Source organism: Cnephaeus nilssonii, assembly GCF_951640355.1.
Source record: "Cnephaeus nilssonii genome assembly, chromosome: 13".
In the NCBI taxonomy this organism is placed as follows: domain Eukaryota; kingdom Metazoa; phylum Chordata; class Mammalia; order Chiroptera; family Vespertilionidae; genus Cnephaeus; species Cnephaeus nilssonii.
In genome coordinates this window covers 34,397,638-34,418,869 of record NC_137084.1, presented here as the reverse complement: position 1 = coordinate 34,418,869, position 21,232 = coordinate 34,397,638, and the positions used below count along the sequence as shown (strand labels likewise).

The 21,232-nt window shown below is 42.8% G+C and overlaps 1 protein-coding gene across 4 annotated transcripts in view; it reads left to right on the top strand.

Annotated features, from left to right (window-relative positions):
• Positions 1–21,232, top strand: part of TEAD1 (TEA domain transcription factor 1) — a 252,832-nt gene that overhangs the window by 219,046 nt on the left and 12,554 nt on the right. For all 4 annotated transcript variants that reach the window (XM_079787220.1, XM_079787221.1, XM_079787218.1 and 1 more), the window contains 2 exons: positions 15,619–15,759; positions 20,250–20,402. In XM_079787220.1, coding sequence (XP_079643346.1) covers positions 15,619–15,759; positions 20,250–20,402 — 294 coding nt within the window. The remainder of the gene's footprint in view (positions 1–15,618; positions 15,760–20,249; positions 20,403–21,232) is intronic.

Sequence of the window (21,232 nt, the reverse complement as noted above, 5' to 3'; positions counted from 1 at the left end):
GAAATTCAGTGAACCTATTATTTTTGAAGTAATTCTGCTCTCTGTCCTAACAATGCTCAAGAGTGTCAAATTTTGAAACGTTGGTACAAAGAGAGCCACATGTTAATAACAAGTTACTTATAACCCTTATGGGCAAGAGATATTCAAAAGAACCATAAGTATGATAAAGGCTTAGCCTCAAATGTGATTGGACTAATAAAGAAGGAAATAATATGAAAATGAAATTGTATGGATGTATATCCTGTTACAAAACAAAATTTGTATATATATTTAATACAGTGTTTCTTTTTTTCTTTGAAATCATTATTAAAGTATGGGTGTCTTAGAAACCAGGATATATATGTTACCCTGTGATTATGCTATCTTTTTAAAATTCTTGAAATTATGAACATTCAGTATAAACAATTACCAATGTATTTATAGTCACTCAACTTTCTTAATATATTATTTTAGGGGAAGAAAAAGGCTAGTTTTACTAACCAAAACAGATATGAGAAGATTTTATAAAACAGAGAAGGGAAAGTGAGTTATTTGGAAAGGGGCAGCCTTTAGAAGATACTTTTATCTCGGTGGGAATGAAATCACATTGTTTGGACAAAATGACAAGCACTATAAATTAAAAACTGGGCTTTCTTTAAGCAGAAGAAATTGTCTGAAGAAATTGTCAGCCTGGTCTAACTGGATTCTGCATGACTTAGGCTGAATTGTAGACTTGAGTCTATCATTTGGAACCAAATGTCCCTGTTGCTATTCATGGGAAAGGAAGTTAGCAAAATGGAATAAATTTCTCCCCACGTGTTTTAAACGGCTATCAATAAGGAAAGGGCCTTTCTGTTCCAGTTTTTTATTTCTCTCTACTTCTGTTCCATCTCAAAAGGATGTTAAGTTCTGAAATTGCGCGAGCAATATTAAGTGATGGAATGATGTAAGTGGAAGAAGGTTAGAAATACACCATCTTCAGAGGTACCCTATGGGCTAATGCATAATACATTCCCTTCAGGTAGACTGTGATTATATGATTTTCTTCACCGAGAGTCTGTTCTTTGAAAAATCATCTCTAGATAGGCAGGTTCTGCTATTTCATGTAGAGGGACAGGGGAGCCAGTAAGCTTACACACCCACCCATTTTCGTTTGATTTCATAAGAAAAATATGTGGAGCTTGGTTAGCACTTTCTGCAGTGACTGCTGTCTATTCTTGGCTTCCATCCTGTGTTCCCAGCCCCATGTTCTAAGCTGCTTTGCTGGCCTCCCCCAGGGAGCAGGGATCCTATGTATATTATTTATTCAGCAGGGCAATGTATGTGGTAGCTTTTCAGTAGCTCCCCCCTCTCCTTGGCTGGAAAGTTATTTCATTCAACTAGAGAAAGGGCTTTACACCGGGTGCAATAACTGCCTCTTAGCCAGCTCTGATAGGGTAGGCAGATCTAGTGGGTACCTGATAGTTTGTTGGGTAATCTTCCTCAAGAAATTTACTAAAGAGCAGGGAGAAGACTGCAAGAGACTCACACAAAAGCTCTTCTAGGTGATGTCTGGAATTGTTAGGTCCTTATGAAAATAATTATTTACATTAGTAATAAATACACACATCACTAGTGAATCATTCAGCAAACGTTCACTGACTCTGATTTTGCTCCTAGAGATCTGGCCAGACAGACATAAGTAAGAGTCAGGCACACAAGCAGATAAACGACTGCACCTTGGGGTAGAAGCCCACATGAAAATGTGGGCACACAGAGATAGGAGGAGCCCTTTGTGCCTAAGAGCATGTCAGAAGGCCTCACGAAGACATGGCCTTTGAGCTGAATCTTGAAAGAGTTGGGACAGTGGAAGGGGATGGGAAGGGGTTCTCAGGGGAAGTGGATGTTTGGACAGACACAGCCCTCCTGGGCTGTGGCAGAGGACCCCGTGGCCACAGAGCTCACAGAGCCTAGAGAGGTGAGAGCTGAGGATGGAAATACTGATCCCCAGGCAGTCACTTTATTTGAAAAGATCCTTTCTGAATCCCTTGAAAACACAAGTAGAACTCTTAGGACCACCTGGAAAATGGGATTAGAAGCTCACTCTACTTTTCCCCCCAATCCTTGAACCTCAGACTCACCACGGATGGACTATGCAGAATCTAAATGGGGAGTTCCCTGGACCTCATGGGAGAATCCATCTGACAGCTGTTCCTCTAATGCTTTCTGTCCTAGGTCATTTGGCTCAGTGATTGCTAACAAAGCTGAGGTCAGGGTTCATCCTTTTTTGTGTGGGGCTATTTAGCTTTGTTCCCTGCCATGGTTACAGGCAGAGACGCTAAGCCTGAGCCCCACCAAGAGCTGCTGCTCCACAGCGGTCCAGGGGAAAGCAGACACATGCACACACACACACACACCACCACCACCACCCACCTCCCTCCCCCTGTGCACTTCCCAGCATTTGCCGTGTTGGTGGAGGCCTGGTTAGCTTCTCTGTAACTGGACCTCAAGAAAAGCCTGAGGGGGGAAGAGCTGAAGTGACACAGTCAGCATGGCTGCCTATTTCCAGACTTTATTTTGCCAGGAATAAGTGGATTATCTGGATATAATCACAACCCCCACCCCACCCCCCAGAGATCTTGGTCAATTCTCTAAAATTGGAGATAGCCCTTTGGTGATAAGTGAAATCCCTTCTCCCTTGGGCAGGTATATCCTACTCACCCACTCATTTTAACTTATTTTTATTTTTTTTTATTTTTGTATTTCAAAAGCAATACAAGCTTATTGTAAATAGTCCTAGCAGTTCAGAAGACTATAGAAGAAAAAGTGAGACGCCCCCCCCAAGCCCTGTATCCTTCTGTACTTTTATATGCATCTACAAACATTGTAGACACCATTGACCATTGGTTTTTCCTTAAATGAGTTACACTTCTTTTTTTTTTTCTAAAATATATCTTAATTATAAGATGTCTTACAGCAATCAGAATTTGAGGGTAAGTCCCAATTCTTGTTATTCTTTTCAGTAAAGATGACTTGTTAGTAGAGTTGCCAGATTTAGCAAATAAAGATGCAGGCCACCCAGTTAAATTGGAATTTCAGGTAAACAGTGTATAATATGTTAGTGTATATATGTCCCATGCAATCTTTGGGACATACAGATACCCCCAAAAGTGATGTTTGTAAAAATCAGATTGAACGTGGTGGCCTGTAGTTATTTGGCAACTCTAGACTTAGTTGACTGATTTTGCTGTTGTTTTATGTAAGACTTGCACAGGAACTCCAGACCAGAAAAAGGTCCTGTTTCTGGGTTTGGGAAGGGGGGTCCTGGGCCTGCGTTCGCAGGCCTGATGCCTGTGGTGTGTGCAGGGCCAGCTCAGCTGGGCGCCCAGTGCTCATTAAGGCCTCCTTTAGAAAGAGCTGACCTGGGCAGCTGCTTCGCGCTTGGGCTGAGACCTTGGCTCTTTCATCTCAGCTACTTGGTGAAGCCACTAGTGGCCATTACCTGAAGTGGTGTGGGTGATATTAATTGAATTTTTTCTTAATGAATGCTGGTATTTGTAGGAATTTGCAATGCAAACAGCCAGTCTTTCAAGCGGAGAGTATTGTAATTAGAGCAAGCTTTTAAGATTCTTTGAAGTACTAAATGTTTATGAAATTCAAATAGGGGTGCCAATCTGCACAATAAAGGGGCTCTTGGTAGTGTTTTTAAAAATCTTCTATTTTGTAGATGTAAATATATGCCATAATTAGTAGGAAGTAAGTTGAGGAGTGGGGGCTGAGTTTATTCCTATTATGCTTATTAAAAACAGCTGTGGCAGACCTACAGCTGCCTTCCTTTTGTGCTGGGCAGGGGGGTACAAGGGCCCTAAGTGAACAGGCTCAAAGACTTGCTTCCCTAAGGGCAGTTTCACAGTTCTCCCCAAGGGCAGGTTGCTTTACTGGGGAATTCTCCCACGGTCATCCAACTTCCCCCACCCCAATCTTCCGTTTGCAGGTGTGGGCTGGCTTCAGAGGTCTTGGCCAGGGGCAGGTACGTGCAAAAGAGTTGGGCAGGAGGGTTTGGGAGCAGCCAGCTTCCTCAGAGACACCCTCTGCCAGATAACCCCCCTGTCAGCACTGGGTTGGGGAGAGGGGGCCCGGGGGACCGCTGCCTAATGCTCACTGCTCACAGCCCGGAGCAGAGTGATTGTCCTCTGGTTCCGTGGAGCAGCTGCCAGGCCCACTAGGTGCCCCGCCTGAGCCTCACCATGCGGCAGCCCTGGATGGCCGCCCACAACTGAGCCCAACTCCCAGTGCCTCCTGCCAAGGAGCCAGATGCTGCCATTGGAAAAAATTGCTTCACAATTTGAAATCTTGGTCCTTTGATCATTGCTCAGAGAGGATGAAGAGGAGAGGTTCAAAGTGGTGGTTTGAAAATGCCAGCGTCTCCTTGAATCCATCAGTGCCTATTATACTCTCTCTTGTCAGGGACTATCCTCTTGATGTTTCATTTTTGCAACCAAGTAATTCCTGCCCAGCCTCTCCAAGCCTTGGGGTGAAAGGGAGAGATGGGTGGGAAGGGTTGGGAAGGGCGTGTCTGCAGACTGCTCCTTTCCTGACCGGGTGCCCCTGCCTTTGGGGTTTACTGCTTCCTCTTTGTACCGGCAGTGAAGCCAGTGACAAAGTAGTGTCATCAGCCAAATACTGCTCCTCGTGAGCTGCACAGTCCCCTCCTTCCCTTGGCAGCCTTAGTGCTCACTTTGTCTTACTTCAGCCCCCAGGAGCCAGGTTGCCAGGGGCCTAGGGTTTCACAGAGAGGATCCCTGGGCCCAGCCCTCCCCTCAGAGCTCTGGATCCTGCATAACTGGGCTAGGTCTCGTTTCTCCTCTCCCATGAAATGGGAAGGATCATTTCTGAATATGTAATTAAAAAATTGTAATTAAAGTGACATTAATTTTTTTTTTATTTCAAAAGCATGAAATCAAACAGTGGAACAATCCGTGAGTAAGTACTGGTAAGTGGGCTTACTGACTGAGAGGTAATAGAAAAGGGAACCCAATCCAAAGCCTTGTCTGGTGACTTGAATGCTTTAGCTACAGGAGTAAAGTAATGCGTGTAAGAAGGGTGAGTTGGGGGAGAATTTGGGAGACTGTTTCCTCGCTGTCTGGCGCAGGCAGCTTTCTCTACCTGGCATTGTAACCTGCTTCTCCTTACACCTTGTATTGTTTCCCAGGACTTGCCCACAAATACACGCAGACATTTTTAATTCATTCAACGAACAACTTTAAGGGTTGCCTTTTTGATTTCCAGAAAGAATTTTAGAACATCTCTAATCGTATTCATGTGGGAAAGATGGTAATTTTTGAGCAGTTATGCCCAAAACTTAACACTTGTCATATACTCACAAATCAGAAGAAACTACTGTTTTTCCTGTTTGTAGAAAGTCAGTGTTGCATTTGTGCTGATAAGTGTTGATTGGGCTCAGGCTGGCTCTGTGGGGACAGTGTTTATCTTATGTATTGATTTCTAACCACCATCTACATCGGGTCCCACTTCTGTAGATGTGATTGAGGCTCTGTCTTCATCTCTGTCCTGGTCTATATTTTAAATCAATAAGGTAATAGGAATGGTTGTCAGTTTTATTAACAGCTGTCATTTGTGTAGCACATTACAGCTATGCATTGTCTCCTATCACCATGGTGGTCTTTGGAAGCAGGTCTTCTCTGTGGTTAAAAATGAGGACGTGAGACTCAAAGAAGTGACTGCTGTCCATGCTGTAGCCTGAGATGAGGCAACAGCAGATGAAGCGTCAGAATCTGGACTAGATGGAAAGGAGGTCCAAAATCAGGTGTAAAACTTGAATCCTGACAAGCAGATAGGACCTGCACAACCTTGTGGATGGAGAAGGGGGAAAGGAAAGGTGAGATTAAGGGGGAAATGAAAGAGAATTGCAGAGCCCTAGCTGGTTTGGTTCAGTGGATAGAATGTCGGCCTGCAGACTGAAGGGTCCTGGGCTCGATTCCAGTAGGGGGCATGCAGGAGGCAGCCAGTCAGTGATTCCCTCTCATCATTGATGTTTCTATCTCTCTCTCTCCCTCACCCTTCCTCTCTGAGATCAATAAAAATATTTTTTTTTGAAAAGAGAGAGAGAGAATTGCAGAATTGTCTTACAGGCGTGTTCTTAGGTCTCATGATTCCAGACTGCAGAGCTCTAGGTAGAAGTTACAGGGAAGCCAGTTGCAACTTACTGGGTGTGGTGAGTCATGCCCAAGTCCTTATCCATGATATTTGTGTATATATTACATTACATGGAAAAGGAGAATCAAGGTTGAGAATGTCTTGATCTGAGTGGGCCCAATGTAATCACAAGGTTCCTTAAAAGTGGAAGAGGAAGGCAGAAGAAGAGATGTAGAGAGATGACAGCTGGCAGTGTGACCAAGACTCGGTCTGTTGTCACTGATTTTGAGGATGGGGAAGGGCTAAGAGACAAGGAATGTGGATGGCCTCTAAACGCTGCAAGAGAAAAGGAAAGAAATCTTTCCCCAGAGCCTCCAGAAAAGAACGCAACTCTACCAATACCTTGAGCTTAGCTTCATGAGACCCATGTTGGATGTCTGACCTATAGAAGTAGAAGGTCATAAATTTGTGGTGTTTTAAGCAATAGAAAACTAGCACAATAGAAAACCTAACACAACAGGAAGAAGAATTGCCTAACAATTAGATCTGTCTAGCACATAGTATTTTCTTTTTCTTTTTAAATATATTTTTATTGATTTCAGAGAGGAAGGGAGAGGGGGAGAGAGATGAGAGAGGATCATTAATCGGCTGCCTCCCTCACTCCCCGCACTGGGGATTGAGCCCACAAATCTGGGCATGTGCCCTGACCTGGAATCAAACCATGACCTCCTGGTTCATAGGTCAACACTCAACCACTAAGCCATGCAAAGTATACATTTTTCTGTATCTGAAGGTAGTTAGCCAGAACGCAGAGCAGGCCAGGATACTGTAGAAGGATGTCTGTGTTGGGTGCTAGGAGTAAGCGTTAGTCTCTGAACCCAGAACATATGCAGTCATCTCTGTCCTAAGACAAAAATGGGCAAAGATCCCTTAGAAGGGCCTGTTTTCCTGGACTTGCCTACCCCATCCAGCCATAGTTTCAAGTGTTTGGGGTTTTTTTGTGTGTTTTTTAAACACTTCCGAACCTGGCCCATGACCAGCTATGTATTTCGGTCTGGCTTATCTGTCCCCAAAGGATAGGATATGGTTTGACTTTGGAATTTGTTGGAAAGATAAATTTGCCGGTTTTAGCTGTTTCTTGGATTTTTGTGTTCATTTGCTTTTAGAAAATACCCTGTGGTCAGAGAAAAGCCGATTAGTCTGCATCTCTGATACCAGCACATTTTTTCTCATTTGCTTGCCTCCAGAACTCTATGAGATGCTTGCCTGGAGTTTTCAGTAGGTTGGGTAATGAACACAGCTTGACTCCCAGACTCATTACAGAGTTTGCTTCCTTTGTTGTTGATTTAATGCAAGCATTCTTTCTTCGATTCTACCTTTGCTTCATGGGAGTTCAGTGACTGCATTTCTTTCTGGGATAATCGTAATATCATCAGCTGACAGGTAATTATCTTTCACATCAATACCTCCTCCTAGAAAATTCCTGAAGAGCAGCTGTGATATGGTTGGATGGCTACATGATTATTTTCCATGTTCAAGAGTAATTGCAAAGCAGTTCTAACAGCAAATTGGTTATTTAAAAGGCTGGGAAGCCTTTTAAAATGTAAAATTAAATTTACACTAATAATAAATATAAAGTTTTCTCCAACTGTTATTAAAAAAAAAAGGCAAGGAAACTGAGAAACTTTCAGTCCTTCTGAACTAAATGAAAGCTGAAATGGGAAACAATTCAAGGTGTAAGAAGAAGCAGGTTACAATGCCAGGTAGAGAAAGCTGCCTGTGTCAGACAGCGAGGAAACAGTCTCCCAAATTCTCCCCCAACTCACCCTTCTTACACGCATTACTTTACTCCTGTAGCTAAAGCATTCAAGTCACCAGACAAGGCTTTGGATTGGGTTCCCTTTTCTATTACCTCTCAGTCAGTAAGCCCATTTACCAGTACTTACTCACGGATTGTTCCACTGTTTGATTTCATGCTTTTGAAATAAAAAAAAAAATAATGTCACTTTAATTACAATTTTTTAATTACATATTCATACATATGTTCATCAAAAGCATATTTGAGAATGTTCAGAGTAGCACTCTTCATAATAAGTTTGCTATAGAAACATTGCAAATGTCCATCAGTAGTGGAATCATAGATCATGGTGTTTTTCATTCATTGTATACTCTTTAGTAGCAAGGACAAATGAACTCCACACAGCAGCCTGGGTGACTCTCACAGTATAATGCTGAGTGAACTAAACACAAAAGACTCAACAGTTATTTAGGATTTTAAAAACCACCCAGAACTCATGTATAATGTTCTAGGATCAAGGCTGCCCTCGTGGAGTGAGTGCAGGGGTGATTGTGCTGGGTGGGAAGGGGAGATTATTTGGGGAAAGGCTTCTGTTCTGTTTCTTCATCTGGCTGCTGGTTCCATGGATGTGTTCTTTATGAAAATTATTAAGCTGCAAGCTTGTGATTTGTGCATTTCTCTGAATATATGTTACACTTTCATTTTTAAAAAAATTAACCATGATAACTTTAAAACTCATAATTTGTTGAGAAAGTTTCTGAGGGCAGGTTTTCATAATGTGTGTTCTTTCAGAATTTCATTTTTGATAATTCTTGTCATTATAACTACAGGCCATTCATTCCCAATTAAAATTAATTGGCGTTATTTTGGTAATTCTAGGGGTAAAGTAAGGGTGAGATGGTAGGAGTGGTCCACCTCAGGTCCAGGCAGTAAGGAGGTTGATTGTCTACTGAGAATGTTCAGATGCCAAAACCATCTAAACATTGTTCTCATTGTTATCACCATGTGTCCACAGTTCTAAACAGTGCTATTGATAAAATACCCCTCAAGCCCTAGTCGATTTGGCTCAGTGGATAGAGAGTTGGCCTGAGGACCGAAGGGTCCCAGGTTTGATTCCGGCTAAGGGCATGTACCTGGTCAGGGCTCGTGCGTGAGGCAACCAATCGATGTATTTCTCTCACATCGGTGTTCCTCTCTGTCTTTCCCTCTCTCTGAAAATCAATGAAATATATATATATATATATATATATATATATATATATATATATATATATCCATCCATCCTCAGGTGAGGATTAAAAATAAATAAATAAATAAAATGTCCCTCAAAAAAATAAAATCCTCTGTTGGCCTGAGCCCTAAACTATTGGTGAAGTCAGTGTTGTGTTTTATTTTGTATATACTTTACATATATAATGTGCTTCAAATGAGCACCCTTGTATAACATTCATTATATCACTAATTCTTTAATAACACATACGGACTCAGCCTCTTACTCATTTCTAGGGTGAGTTCTTAACAGTTTGGAATCATTTGAGCTGCTTTCTCCAGGCGAGGCTTCTTTGCGGGTTAAACAGTAGAGTCAGAAATGAGCAATGATGACACAGTAATTATGAGGATGAAGAAGCAGAACTCCAGTTACTTCATTTCTGTCATTCTCTGTTACTGCTTCTGGAGTTCTTGTGTTTAAGATTTACAACGAAACAGAGTGCTGATTATTTCTGAAAATAATTTTTGTCCAGTAAAGGAAGAGGGTCTTAAAAATGATCCATTCTAGTTGTCAGAATCTAATCGGTATGCCCTGCCTTGGGGCAACTCCTTTCACCAGTGCTACTTGAAAATGGAAACTCAGAGACGAAAACACAAAAGCTGTGAAAACTTTCAGCAATTTTACCAACATCAAATTAAGGTGAATACTATTCTGAACTTGGTTAACATTTTTACATTGTATATATGGACAGATTACTATGTGTTTTTATTTCTGTGTTTGCTTTAGATCTTAAGTGTCCAGGTTTGCTTACATTGCAAATCTTTGGCTTGTCAAAAATAATGCCATGGAAATGAATAGAAAGAAAAATAGAGCATGAAAAAGAAAAAACACATTGTTCTAGGGAGTTGTGGTGTAATTCTTAAGACATCTCCCTCCTTGTTCAATCCCTGAAATAAGGTAGACAGTTTTTTTTGGTTTTTTTAAGAACCTAATTCCATTCACTCTCCCATTGTCTCCTCCACCCATTGCTTATTTCCATGTGCCTCTTCCACGCTCCACCCCTTACACCACAAACACCTAACTGCTTTTGACTACTCATCAGGTTTTCACAGCAGCTTGATTACAACAAAATTGCAGGTTTGTTTAAATTACAATATTAGCTAGCAGTGCATTTATAGCTCACTCTTTCAAAGCTGGGAACTTTTTAATCCTGAAAGGAAGGTGTTGGAGTCCTTACTCCTGAATCTTCAGCACTCTCCTGGACCCTGCTCCCTGCGCCCATTGTTGGAATAAGTTCTTCCTTGATCCTGCTCACAGTGCCAATTGTGGGAGTACTTACTCCTTGATTCTGCTCAACTATGTCAACTGTGGGGCCTCAGTTCCCCTGCCAGGACCTGGACCTTTACGGACGCTGGGTAGTGGACGGAGAAGACGTGAGAAGTCATAGGCTCGTAGGCGTATAAGAGAGTCTTTATTACAGTCTAAGAAACCATTGCTACTAAGTAGCCATCAGACAAAGCCTTTCTTCAAAGGAGCCTCACACAGTAGCTGCTGCTAACAAAGCAGCCATTGCAAACACAGTAGTAAACACAGGAGCCATACCAAGCAGCCGCACAATGGCTGGTCAATAACACATCTTTACAGTAACTTAGACAAAAGAGGCTTCTTTCCAAATAGTGACACCAGCCTTTTGGGTTATAGAAGGGCACGCCTGCGTAGTGCAGTAAGATTGCTGTGTCCTTGCTTTTGCACCTGCATGTAGCAGATTAGCCTTGAACACTCTGATTAGGATTCCCATGCTCAGTTGGCCTTGAACATCCGGCGCACTCTAGACAGGGTTCCCACAGAAGGAAAGTAAAAATAATTTCTGATGCACCTTTTCTGCTTCACATAAACTCATCATTGCACCGTTGTTGGGAAGCATCTTAAATGTTCATCAGTAGCGCACTTATTAACTTAGGGAACACCTGGGCAATGGAATAGTATACAGCCATTAAAAAGTGTGGCTGTTCATTTTTTTAATGGCTGTTCTTTTTAATACTAATGTTCTGTGTCAGTACTGCATGAGTTCTAAGGTGCAGGTACAGATGTATTTTTTAAAACAAGGTTTAGAAGAGTTCTACTGTTTTGGCACGAATGTTTTTACATTTTAAAATGCTAAAACTTGTTGGCACAATCTCCATCATAATACAGCCTTGGTTCCAGGGACCTCCACCGATACCAAACTCCACAAAAGCTCAAGTCCCTTACGTGAAATGGTGGAGTGTTTGCATAGAATCTACACACATCCTCCCACATACTTTAAAGCATCTCTAAATTACTTATGATACCTAATACAATGAAAGTGCTATGTAAATAGTCATTAGGCTGTATTGTTGAGGGAATAATGACAAGAAAAGTCTGTTCGTGTTCCATGGGCCTGTGTAGTACACATCTGCAACAGCAGAACATGTTTTTTCGAATATGTTCCATCCACACTGGGTTGAATCTGCAGATGCAGAACCCATGGATAAGGAGGGCCAACTGTAGTTAAGATCATAAACCCCACGCAGAAGATCACTGGTAATCGCGACACCACAAAACACCAGAACCGCCTCTCAGAGCTGCGTGTTCTCCGCTGGAGGCAGAACAAGGTAGCGGCAGTTCTCAAAGGCCCACGCTCAGGGGCCTGTGGGAAGCTGGGTGGTGATTCCAGTGTCAGGGCTCCAGGGGGCCTCCGATTGTCAGCACCTTTCTCCTCTGGAGGCTGGAGCCCAGGGAGATGCCTGGGTAGCTCAGGTACAGTCTTCAGTTAGGGAACGCCATCTGTTTTTCCCTCCGCTAAGCAGCTCTTTCATGGAACCAAATGGCAAGCCTTTGAAGGTGAGAAAAATGCACACCTGGGTATTTTTACTTATTTATCATTTAGGCCCCATATAATTCGAAAAAAAAACTAAATGTGAGGGAGTGTTGCTAAATTTATGGATAATATAAAACCTGAAAAGTACTGTAAAAGCAGAATAGGACCCAGTAAAGGGGCTATATACTGGTTGTTAGTAGCAAATCCTAGTTCGGGTAAGTTAATGACTGCAGTTGAGCACTGATTTTAGCTTTGCATTTCTTGGCACATGAGGTGAAAGGGGGAATAGAAAGTATATGGTTCTTTTTATATGAAGCCAGAAAATAGGAAGTTTTGCCTAAGGAAAAGGACATTTCCTGATACTCAACTCAAGAAGGAAATTCAAATACAGATTCTTATTAAAAACTAGTGGCCCGGTGCACGAAATTCATGCACATTAAAAGGGGATTAATTAGAGGAAATAATTTAATATTGCTATTTGCCCTTTCTCTATGTCAGAGATGAAAGAAAATTAGTAAAATGTATATGAAAACCTTTCTCCTGTCAGAGTCTGGGGCACACCACGGGACCCAGAGTCAAGTCCCCACCCACCCACATGCACCTCAAAATCGCGTGAGACCCAGACCCGGCCAGCCCCCCCCCCCCCCATTGGGCTAGATCCAGACCCAGCCAGTCCCACCCTTGTCAAGCCCTGCTGGGCAGGGGGCATAACCTCAGGTCCCCCGGCCCGGCACCAGGAGGGGGGGCGCAGCCTCAGGTCCCCCATCAAGCCCCGCTGGGCGGGGGTTGTGGCCTGAGTTCCCCCAACCCAACACTGGGGTTGCACCTTGAGGTCCCCTGTCAAGTCCCACTGGGTAGGGAGCATGGCCTGAGGTCCCCTGTCAAGCCCCGCCAGGCAGGGGGGCGCAGCCTCAGGTCCGTGGCCCGGTGCCAGGGGTGCGGCCTGAGTGCCGGGGTGGGGGGCACAGCCTGAAGTCCCTTAGCCTGGCGCTGGGGCGGGGGGAGCAGCCTGAGGTCCCCTAGCCCAGCACCAGAATGGGAAGCACACCTTGAGGTCCCCTGTCAAGTCCTGCCAGACAGGGGGCATGGCCTCAGGTCCCCTGGCCTGGTGCCAGGGCAAGGGGCGCGACCTGAGGTCCCCCAGCCTGACACCAGGGCAGGGGGCATGGCCTGAGGTCCCCTGTCAAGCCCCACAGGGGCAGGGGAGGGTGTAGCCTCAGGTCCCTGCTGATTGCTCGTTAAGGCTCCTGATGGGAACTTGGCTTCAGCTGTGGGTGCATCCATCTTTGTGACGGAGTGATGGAAATTAGCATATTACCTCTTTATTATATAGGATATGGAGAGATTGTCTCAGGCCTTCATGGTGGTCGGTTCGTGCCTATCAAGGTATTGAAACTAGCCAGTCAAAATGTGCCAAACCTCTCAAAATATGTATAGTCTCATTTGTATGTCAGGTCTCACTGTCTCTGTCTCACCAGCCACCACAGTAGTCCAACTTTGCTCTCTCACTGGACTGCTGTAAAGGGCTCCTGACACACTTCTCCATTTACGCTCAACCCCCCTCCTCGCCCCCCCCCCCCCCCCCCAGCGTCTTCTCCAGGCTGTGGTCAGGGCTGACTTTAGGGAATGCAGGTCTGATTATACCCCATCACTGTCTCCGTCCCATGTGCTTACAACTCCTACATCCCTCTGGTTAGGATAAGACCCAAACCTTCCCACCTCCCCAGCTCTTCGGCCACCCTTTCTCCCTTGTTGTATGTCCCAGCCTTTTTTCAGTCCTTGTTTCCGGCCACGTGCCCTTGGAACATGGACCCTCTCACTGCATGCTCTGCCTGCCTCAGCCAGCCGTTCTCCCTTTCAGTCTGAGCGGCATCCTCCTCCGAGCCTCCCTGACTCCAAGGGCCCCGCCGCGCTGTTGTTTGTTCTCCTGTCCCTCTGTGCCTCTCTCACGAGTGCTTATCTCTGTTGTGATGTCCTCCCAACTAAACAGGGGTTGGCTCCGCTGCTGTTTTTGTTGCTGTTAATCCTCATCCAAGGATATTTGTCCATTGATTTTTAGAGAGAGTGAAAGGGAGGCGGAGAGACAAAGAGAGAGAAACATCCGTGTGAGAGAGACACATCAGTTGGTTGCCTCCCACACAAGCCCCAACCAGAGCTAGGGATAGAGCCTGCAGCCGAGGTCCGGAAGCAAACCGGGACCCTTCAGTCTGCGGACCAGTGCTCTCTCCACTGAACCAAACCGGTTAGGGCGGCTGTGCTCACTCTTTGACCCCAGCTTCACATCCCCTACCAGATGAGCAGTAGGGAGTCAGGAGACATTCAAAAGAAAGGAACCATCTGTCTGTACCAGATGCTAGCCTCCCAGCCTCATCCTGAAGCATGGTTCTGATCATGTCATTTCCTTGTGCCAAAACTTTCAACAGGTCCCCTTTTCCTGCAGGGTACAGTCCGCACCCTTTATTTAGCCCTCCACAAACTGGGTCCAGTTGCATTTCCAAACTCGTACCTTTGACATGATACTGACTTTTTATCTAAATTATAACTATTTCATGTATCTCCTACATAAGGTTGTAGTCAAGTCCTATATAGTGTCTAGCATGAGCCTTACATAGTAGGTACTCATAAAAATGTGTTAAATGTATGGAGGCTTATGTTAAAAGCATCTTTGTAAGTGAGGGTTTAATGGCATCCAATTTCCCTCTAGATGCTTAACTTATAGTAAAGTTTCTGTTTTGTTTGTTTTTAAATATATTTTTATTTATTTCAGAGAGGAATGGAGAGGGAGAGAGAGAGAGAAACATCAATGATGAGAGAGAATCATTGATTGGCTGCCTCTTGCAAGCCCTCCCCACCCCCCCACTGGGGATTGAGCCTGCAACCCAGGCATGTGCCCTTGACCGGAATCGAACCCAGGACCCTTCAGTTCACAGGCCAGTCCATTGAGCCAAACCACCTAGGACCTGTTTTTAAATATGTAACAAATGGCCAGTCAGCTGTCAACTCTCCTGTTCTTTTAAATATCTCTAAAGATTAGTGAATCTGAATTCAGTTCATATACACTTGACCATGGAACAACATGGGTTTGAACTGCACAGGTCCACTTATAACACGGATTTGTTTCAACAAATGTTTAATGTATTTTCTCTTCCTTATGATTCTTTATTTTTTCTCTAACTTACTTTATTGTAAGAATACAGTATATAATAAATATAACACACAAAATATACGTTAATCAATTGTTTATGTTGTCAGTAAGGCTTTTGGTCAATAGTAGGTATTAGTAAAGTTTGGGGTAGTCAAAAGTTGTTGCGGATTTTCAACTGTGCAGGAGGCAGAGCCTCTAATTCCCATGTTGTTCAAGGATCAACTATACATTTGTAAAGACCTCATGGATCTTCTCTTACAAAGATACAGCATTACTTTGATACAGAATGCCAGAAAGTAAAACAAAATAGATTCATGTAGCTTGTCATTTCCAGGGAAGACTGCCCAAATCAGTACTCTCTTCCAAAAAGTGACCAAGGGGCCAGTGCACTCGTTTCCAGATGAGTATCACCTCCTCGCCTCCACTCAGGAGGTCGGACCCTGACCAATACTGCTGGTTGCCATGACTCCTGCGATGAGAGCATAACCCTCACCTCCATTTCCTTCCAACAGGCCGATTTAAACTGCAATATTCAAGATGATGCCGGGGCTTTTTACTGTGTAACCAGTCAGTATGAGAGCTCTGAAAACATGACAGTCACCTGTTCCACCAAAGTTTGCTCCTTTGGGAAGCAAGTAGTAGAAAAAGTAGAGGTAAGTTGGCCTCTGTATCCTGGAACCTTCTTTCAAGGCCAGACTATTGCTGTCCTTTAAAGCTTTCTGGGGTAGAGTTTTACCTTTTTCTTTGGTGTCTCTTCTTTCTGACCCACTCCCACCTAACTCCCCCCACCTCCATTATTTCTAAAAAGGCAAAATGGTTTGAAAGCAGCTGAAAGAAGGCCAGGAGGAAGTCCCACGCCAGCCCCCTTGACTGTTGAAGTTGGCCTTCCCAGCGCAGTGTTTAGTCCTGCAGGAGGCCGCATTGGGGGTGGCCTGGTGTGGAAGCTGCCGCCCATCAGATGAAGCCTTCCCACCCACCGCATGGCCAAGGGCACTCCCAGGCATGGGGAGAGGAGCCACAGTGGTGTGCGACTGATGGGCGCTGGCCTTCTAAGCCCCGAAACCTTCAGTTCGGTGGTGTTGCTTTTGCCATTTCTACCCCTTTCATTATATTTGTTTTAACCCATTGTGCGCCATAAGCATCTGTAGACACAAGCAGCGGACCTTCCCCACACGCTATGCACGTCTATAAAAAAAAAAATGTTTTCCCTAAGTGGCAGCCCTGACGAACTTTAAAATCATTTTTCGTGAGGATTTTCGGCTGAAAATATTCAAGAACACCCAAATTGTAATATATTTATTTTTATAATATGCATTACAAATTGTTTTTTTAAATTAAATTCAAAATGTTGTGGCGTGTGGGGATGGTTTCTGTTTTGGACGTGTGGCAGTTAACTGGTTAAGTCTATTCTAGTACAGACTGGGACTAAATACCTATTTTTGGCCTTGCAATTTTAAGCCTCCATTTCTTTGAAAAAAAGTATATGTTTGTTTGTTTGCTTAGTGTGAATGATATTTGTAGTTGACATTCCATTGAAGGTTTTTTCAGTGTTTCTGCTCATCCCCCAATGGATCCATGTTCAGTGAGAAGCTTTTGTTTACAGCAGCCCTGGACCTCGAAGGTCCAGGAGCCCACCTGACTGTGACAGAGACTTTGTGCTGAGGCGAGAAAGAGAGAGAAAGAGACAGAGAGACATTGGGGAGTGAGAAGGAGGAAGGGTGGTTCATTTAAGCTTAGGGGGCGTGAGCTTTACTAAACTGGTGGTAGTGGGAACCCAGTAAGATATTTTGAGTGGAACTTAGAAACTGACTGCATATTTAAGATTAAAGAGGAGGAAAAGTCAAAGGTCATACACTTTATCCTTAGAAGGACAGTGTTGTCACCAGCAGAGATAAGGAAATGGTGTGTTCAAGAGGAAACAGGGCATGATTACCGACCCATGCAAGGCTAAAATTTGGGAGACAGGTAAAGACTGAAACTATTAATTGGGAATCCTAAGCATGAAGGATAAAGATGGGAATGGAGATTTAGCTGCAGAGAGAGAATAGCCAGAGCATGGAAATAAGGAGTCAGTTTGGGAGCAGCAGCCAGCCCGCAGTGGCTGGAAGGGAGGCACAAACCAAGCAGCAGAGAAGGGAGGAGGGGAGCCGAGTCAGGGCACTGGCTGGGGAGCTTGTGGGGGAGGGGTGGGTGAGAAGGTGGCTATGTAATGAGACAAATCTGGAAGGCCTAGAACCTGCTCACCTCCATCTCCTCTGAGGAGAAAGCAACGTTACCTGCCCATGGTTGTGACCCTGGAAGGTCGGTGCTGGGCACTGCTACCCAATAGCCAGTTGTCAGGGCTTATCTGTACGTGGACTTCTTGCCTCGACAGGTGCATGTGAGAAAAGGTGGACCAGACAAGTTAGTTTCCCAGATTTCAAATTATTCTTCATTGTGTCCTCAGATAACACACCCAAAGCTCTCTCTTACTTCTTAGTTCAGGGGCCAGGGAAAGGTTGCTTTTGACTGATGAAATCTCAGGAATTTCCATGAAGAAGGCAGTATGAGTGTGGCAGGTGGAGTTTTATAATTAAACCTTTAATCCATTTAGAATGTATTTCTGTATTATGTGAGTAAGGGGAGTCTGCTATATTTTCTCCCAAATAGATAGGTATCTGTTGAAAACCACTTACAAAATGATTCATCCTTTTCCAACTGAATGGATCTGTGCCCTTGATGTTACCACATAAACTGGGAGCTGTTTCTGGCATCTCTCTAGTCTCTCCACCCTGTATCTCCACATGTCCCAATGCCACGCTTACTTCATTACAATGGCCTTATGGTAGGTTCTGATATCTTCTGAGGAAGTGAGTTTCACCCATCTTCTTTTTATATATTTTCTAGGTTAGTAACTAGCATTCATTCTTCCAAATAATGAGATTGTTTTAAAAATGTAAAGAGAGGCAAAATCTTATTTGAGCAATCTAATTGTAATTGCATTTGATTTCAATATTATTTTGGGATAAATTGATATTCAGCCTTTCTAATCAAGAACCTATTTGTATTTTCATCTCATTTTATCTATTATAATAAGAGTTTATAGTTTTTATATGTATAGATTTATTCCATTCTGTAGTATATATTTCTAAGTATTATGAAATTGGTTGACTACAATTTTCCATTTCTATATTTTGATTACTAGAAGAGAGAAAAGTTCTTGGTCTTTGTATATCTATTTTCTTTCAAAACATTTTGCCGTATTTATCTCTGGTCATTTTCCCCTAGATTCATGGGTTTTCTATGTATATAAATCTTATTGGCAGCTTTATTTTATAGCTTCTTTTCCAATTTTTATGCCAGTTTTTAAAATTACTTTCTCACCTTTTAGTTTGCTAAAACCTCCTGTGGGGTTGTAAAAAGAAATAGTGATATATAAGTAATAGTATCGCTGTATAGTTCCTGATGTTAGTAGACATGTTTTAGGTGTTTTTCCATGTAGGATATTTATTCTTGGTTTTTATAAATCGCCTTTATTTTACATTTAAGTGCTTTCTTTCTATAATTATTTTACTTAGGGTTTTTTATTAGTAGTAGCTACAATATTTTATCAAATGCCTTTTCAGCAACTCTAACTATATGATTTTTCTCCCATTTGTTGACATCACAAGTTAACGCACATCCTGCGTGTGCACCACCACAGCATTCCTGAACAAAGTCCTGCTTTGGTTACAGTGATTCACTCTGTTTGCTGCTTTACATAGCGTTTTTGCATCTTAGCCTGTGCTTTTCTTTTTTTATCTCTTTATCAAATTTCAGTATTGAATGTATATTAGTTTCATAAAAATAAGTGGGACACCTCCCTTTTTCTGTGGTCTGGCATGGTTTGAATAACATTGGAAATAACTATTCTTTAAAGGTTACATGGAACTTGGCTGTGAAACCATCTGGTCTTTGTACCCTTTTCAGCGGTATATCTCTAAACAACTTCTAGTCATTTCCACAGTCACTGACCACTTGAAGTTTTCTACTTAAAAGGGGTCGGTATTAGCAATTTGTATTTTGCTAGGAAGGCACCCTACCCTCTAGGTTTTCTCTGCTATTTTTGCTTAGAGGTATGTGACGTAACCTCTTGTAAATCTTCTAATCTCACTGTAATTGTGGTTTTGTTTCTTTTCTTTTTTCTCCTTAAGCTTGTGAAGTTTATTTTATTTAGTCTTTTTTTAAAGAACCAGTTTTTATATTTATTCTGTCTGCATTTTTAATTTTGATTATATTTATTTGCACTTTTATCTTTATTAATTTCCTATTCCTGGTTTCTTTTGCTTTTCCTGTGGTTTTGGTTTGCTGTGTGAGGTTGTAATTTTTTAAAGATGTGCATTTAGTTCTGAACTTGTTCATCTTTCATGACGAAGACGTGAAGCTGCTTCATTAAGTTTCCTCCACTGGAGCTTCATTGCATCCCGTAGTTTTGATGTATTTTCCTTTACATTACTCTTTGGATAGTTTGTAATTTTCTTTTTAATTCCTTTTTGATCCAATGTTATCCAGGAGTGTGTTTCTTACTTCTGAGTGCTTCAGTGGGATCTTTCAGCTGCATACACCCAATTATTTCTTTTCTTTTAAATTAAAGGCATAAATAACTAACAGTCAGAGGCTCATGGTGAGTGTGAAGCAGTTTTTCCTCAAGTAGAGAAATTAGCTGAATTGGTTGTTGGCCTGTGAGGCCTTATCATAGTAAAGAAGGATTTTCTTTGGGCTCTTTGAAGACTTGGGACAGGCTGGTGCTGCTCTTAAAGATCTCTGGGTAGAGAATCACGAAGTAGGTGGATATATTGCCTTCTGACCTTTGCTCAGGACTTGTACAACTCTTCTTTTAAAGCTATCATCTCTCTCTTTTTTTTTTTTAATGAAACTGACGTCATTACCAACTGCACTAACAAAGCACCTTCCGATTCTCTGTTAATTTCCAGAGAAATAATGAATTCTGAATCTGGCATTAATTTTGGATACTGGATTTTTAAAAATTAACGGCATAAATAGTACTGTGTATAGCAGACATATCATGTTGAAAAAATACAATGCATTTACAAGCAGTAATACCTTTTTCATGTATTTTGAGGTCAAAAGTGTAAAAATGCTCAAATCCTTTTTCCCCTCACAGACGGAGTATGCAAGGTTTGAGAATGGCCGATTTGTATACCGAATAAACCGCTCCCCGATGTGTGAATATATGATCAACTTCATCCACAAGCTCAAACACTTACCAGAGAAATATATGATGAATAGTGTTTTGGAAAACTTCACAATTTTATTGGTAACTGTTTTGTCTCTTCCCTGTTTTGGCAGACTCAGCCCTGAGGCTGGTGGGGAAAGACTGGCGGGGGGGGGGGGGGGGGTGCGGGGGGGAAGTCCTGGGAGGCACTGGGACCTGGGCCAAAGCAAATGACCTGGCTGTTGGGTAGGGCCCCGGGTAGTCAATCAGCAGTTGAATCCACATATTCATAGGGTAAACCTGGCCTTGGTTTGGGCTCAAGTCTGTAGAAGAGAAGGGGTCTCATCTGGCGGGGATTTGTAAGCTTGACAGAATTGGAATTCAGGAGGGTCATAAAAAGTGATGGACCTAGGTTCTCAATTCTGGCCACACATTAGAAGACCTGGAGAAAGACCTTGGTATCTAAATATCCTGATACAAAGACTGTAAACCGTGTCCATTGAATCAGGATCTCTGAGGATAGGACCCAGGAAAGTTCCCCAGGTAATTCCAGCATTAGTCAAGTTTGGGTCTTAGCAGCAACATATTTGGCAAATCACAAATGAGGCAAAAGCTGAGTTAGGAGGTTTGTAATTTGAACATACCTTGATTCATTTCCTGGAGGATTTGCAAGGCCTTATAAGAAGTAACGTACAGTAGGACAGCAAAATATGAGCTCTCAGTACTAGAAGGGATGTAAGTTAGAATAGAATGCCATGACCAAGAAGGGTTGGAAATATTCTCTAGAGGCTGAAAAGTATGATCAAAACTTAATGGGCAGCTAAAGGAAAAGGAAGAAATAATGGTGCTAAGTGTCCACAATCGGAAAACTTTCTGGTTCCACTGGGCAATGCTGTGTGGTGGTTTTTCTCCCTTAATATTTAACTTTAAAA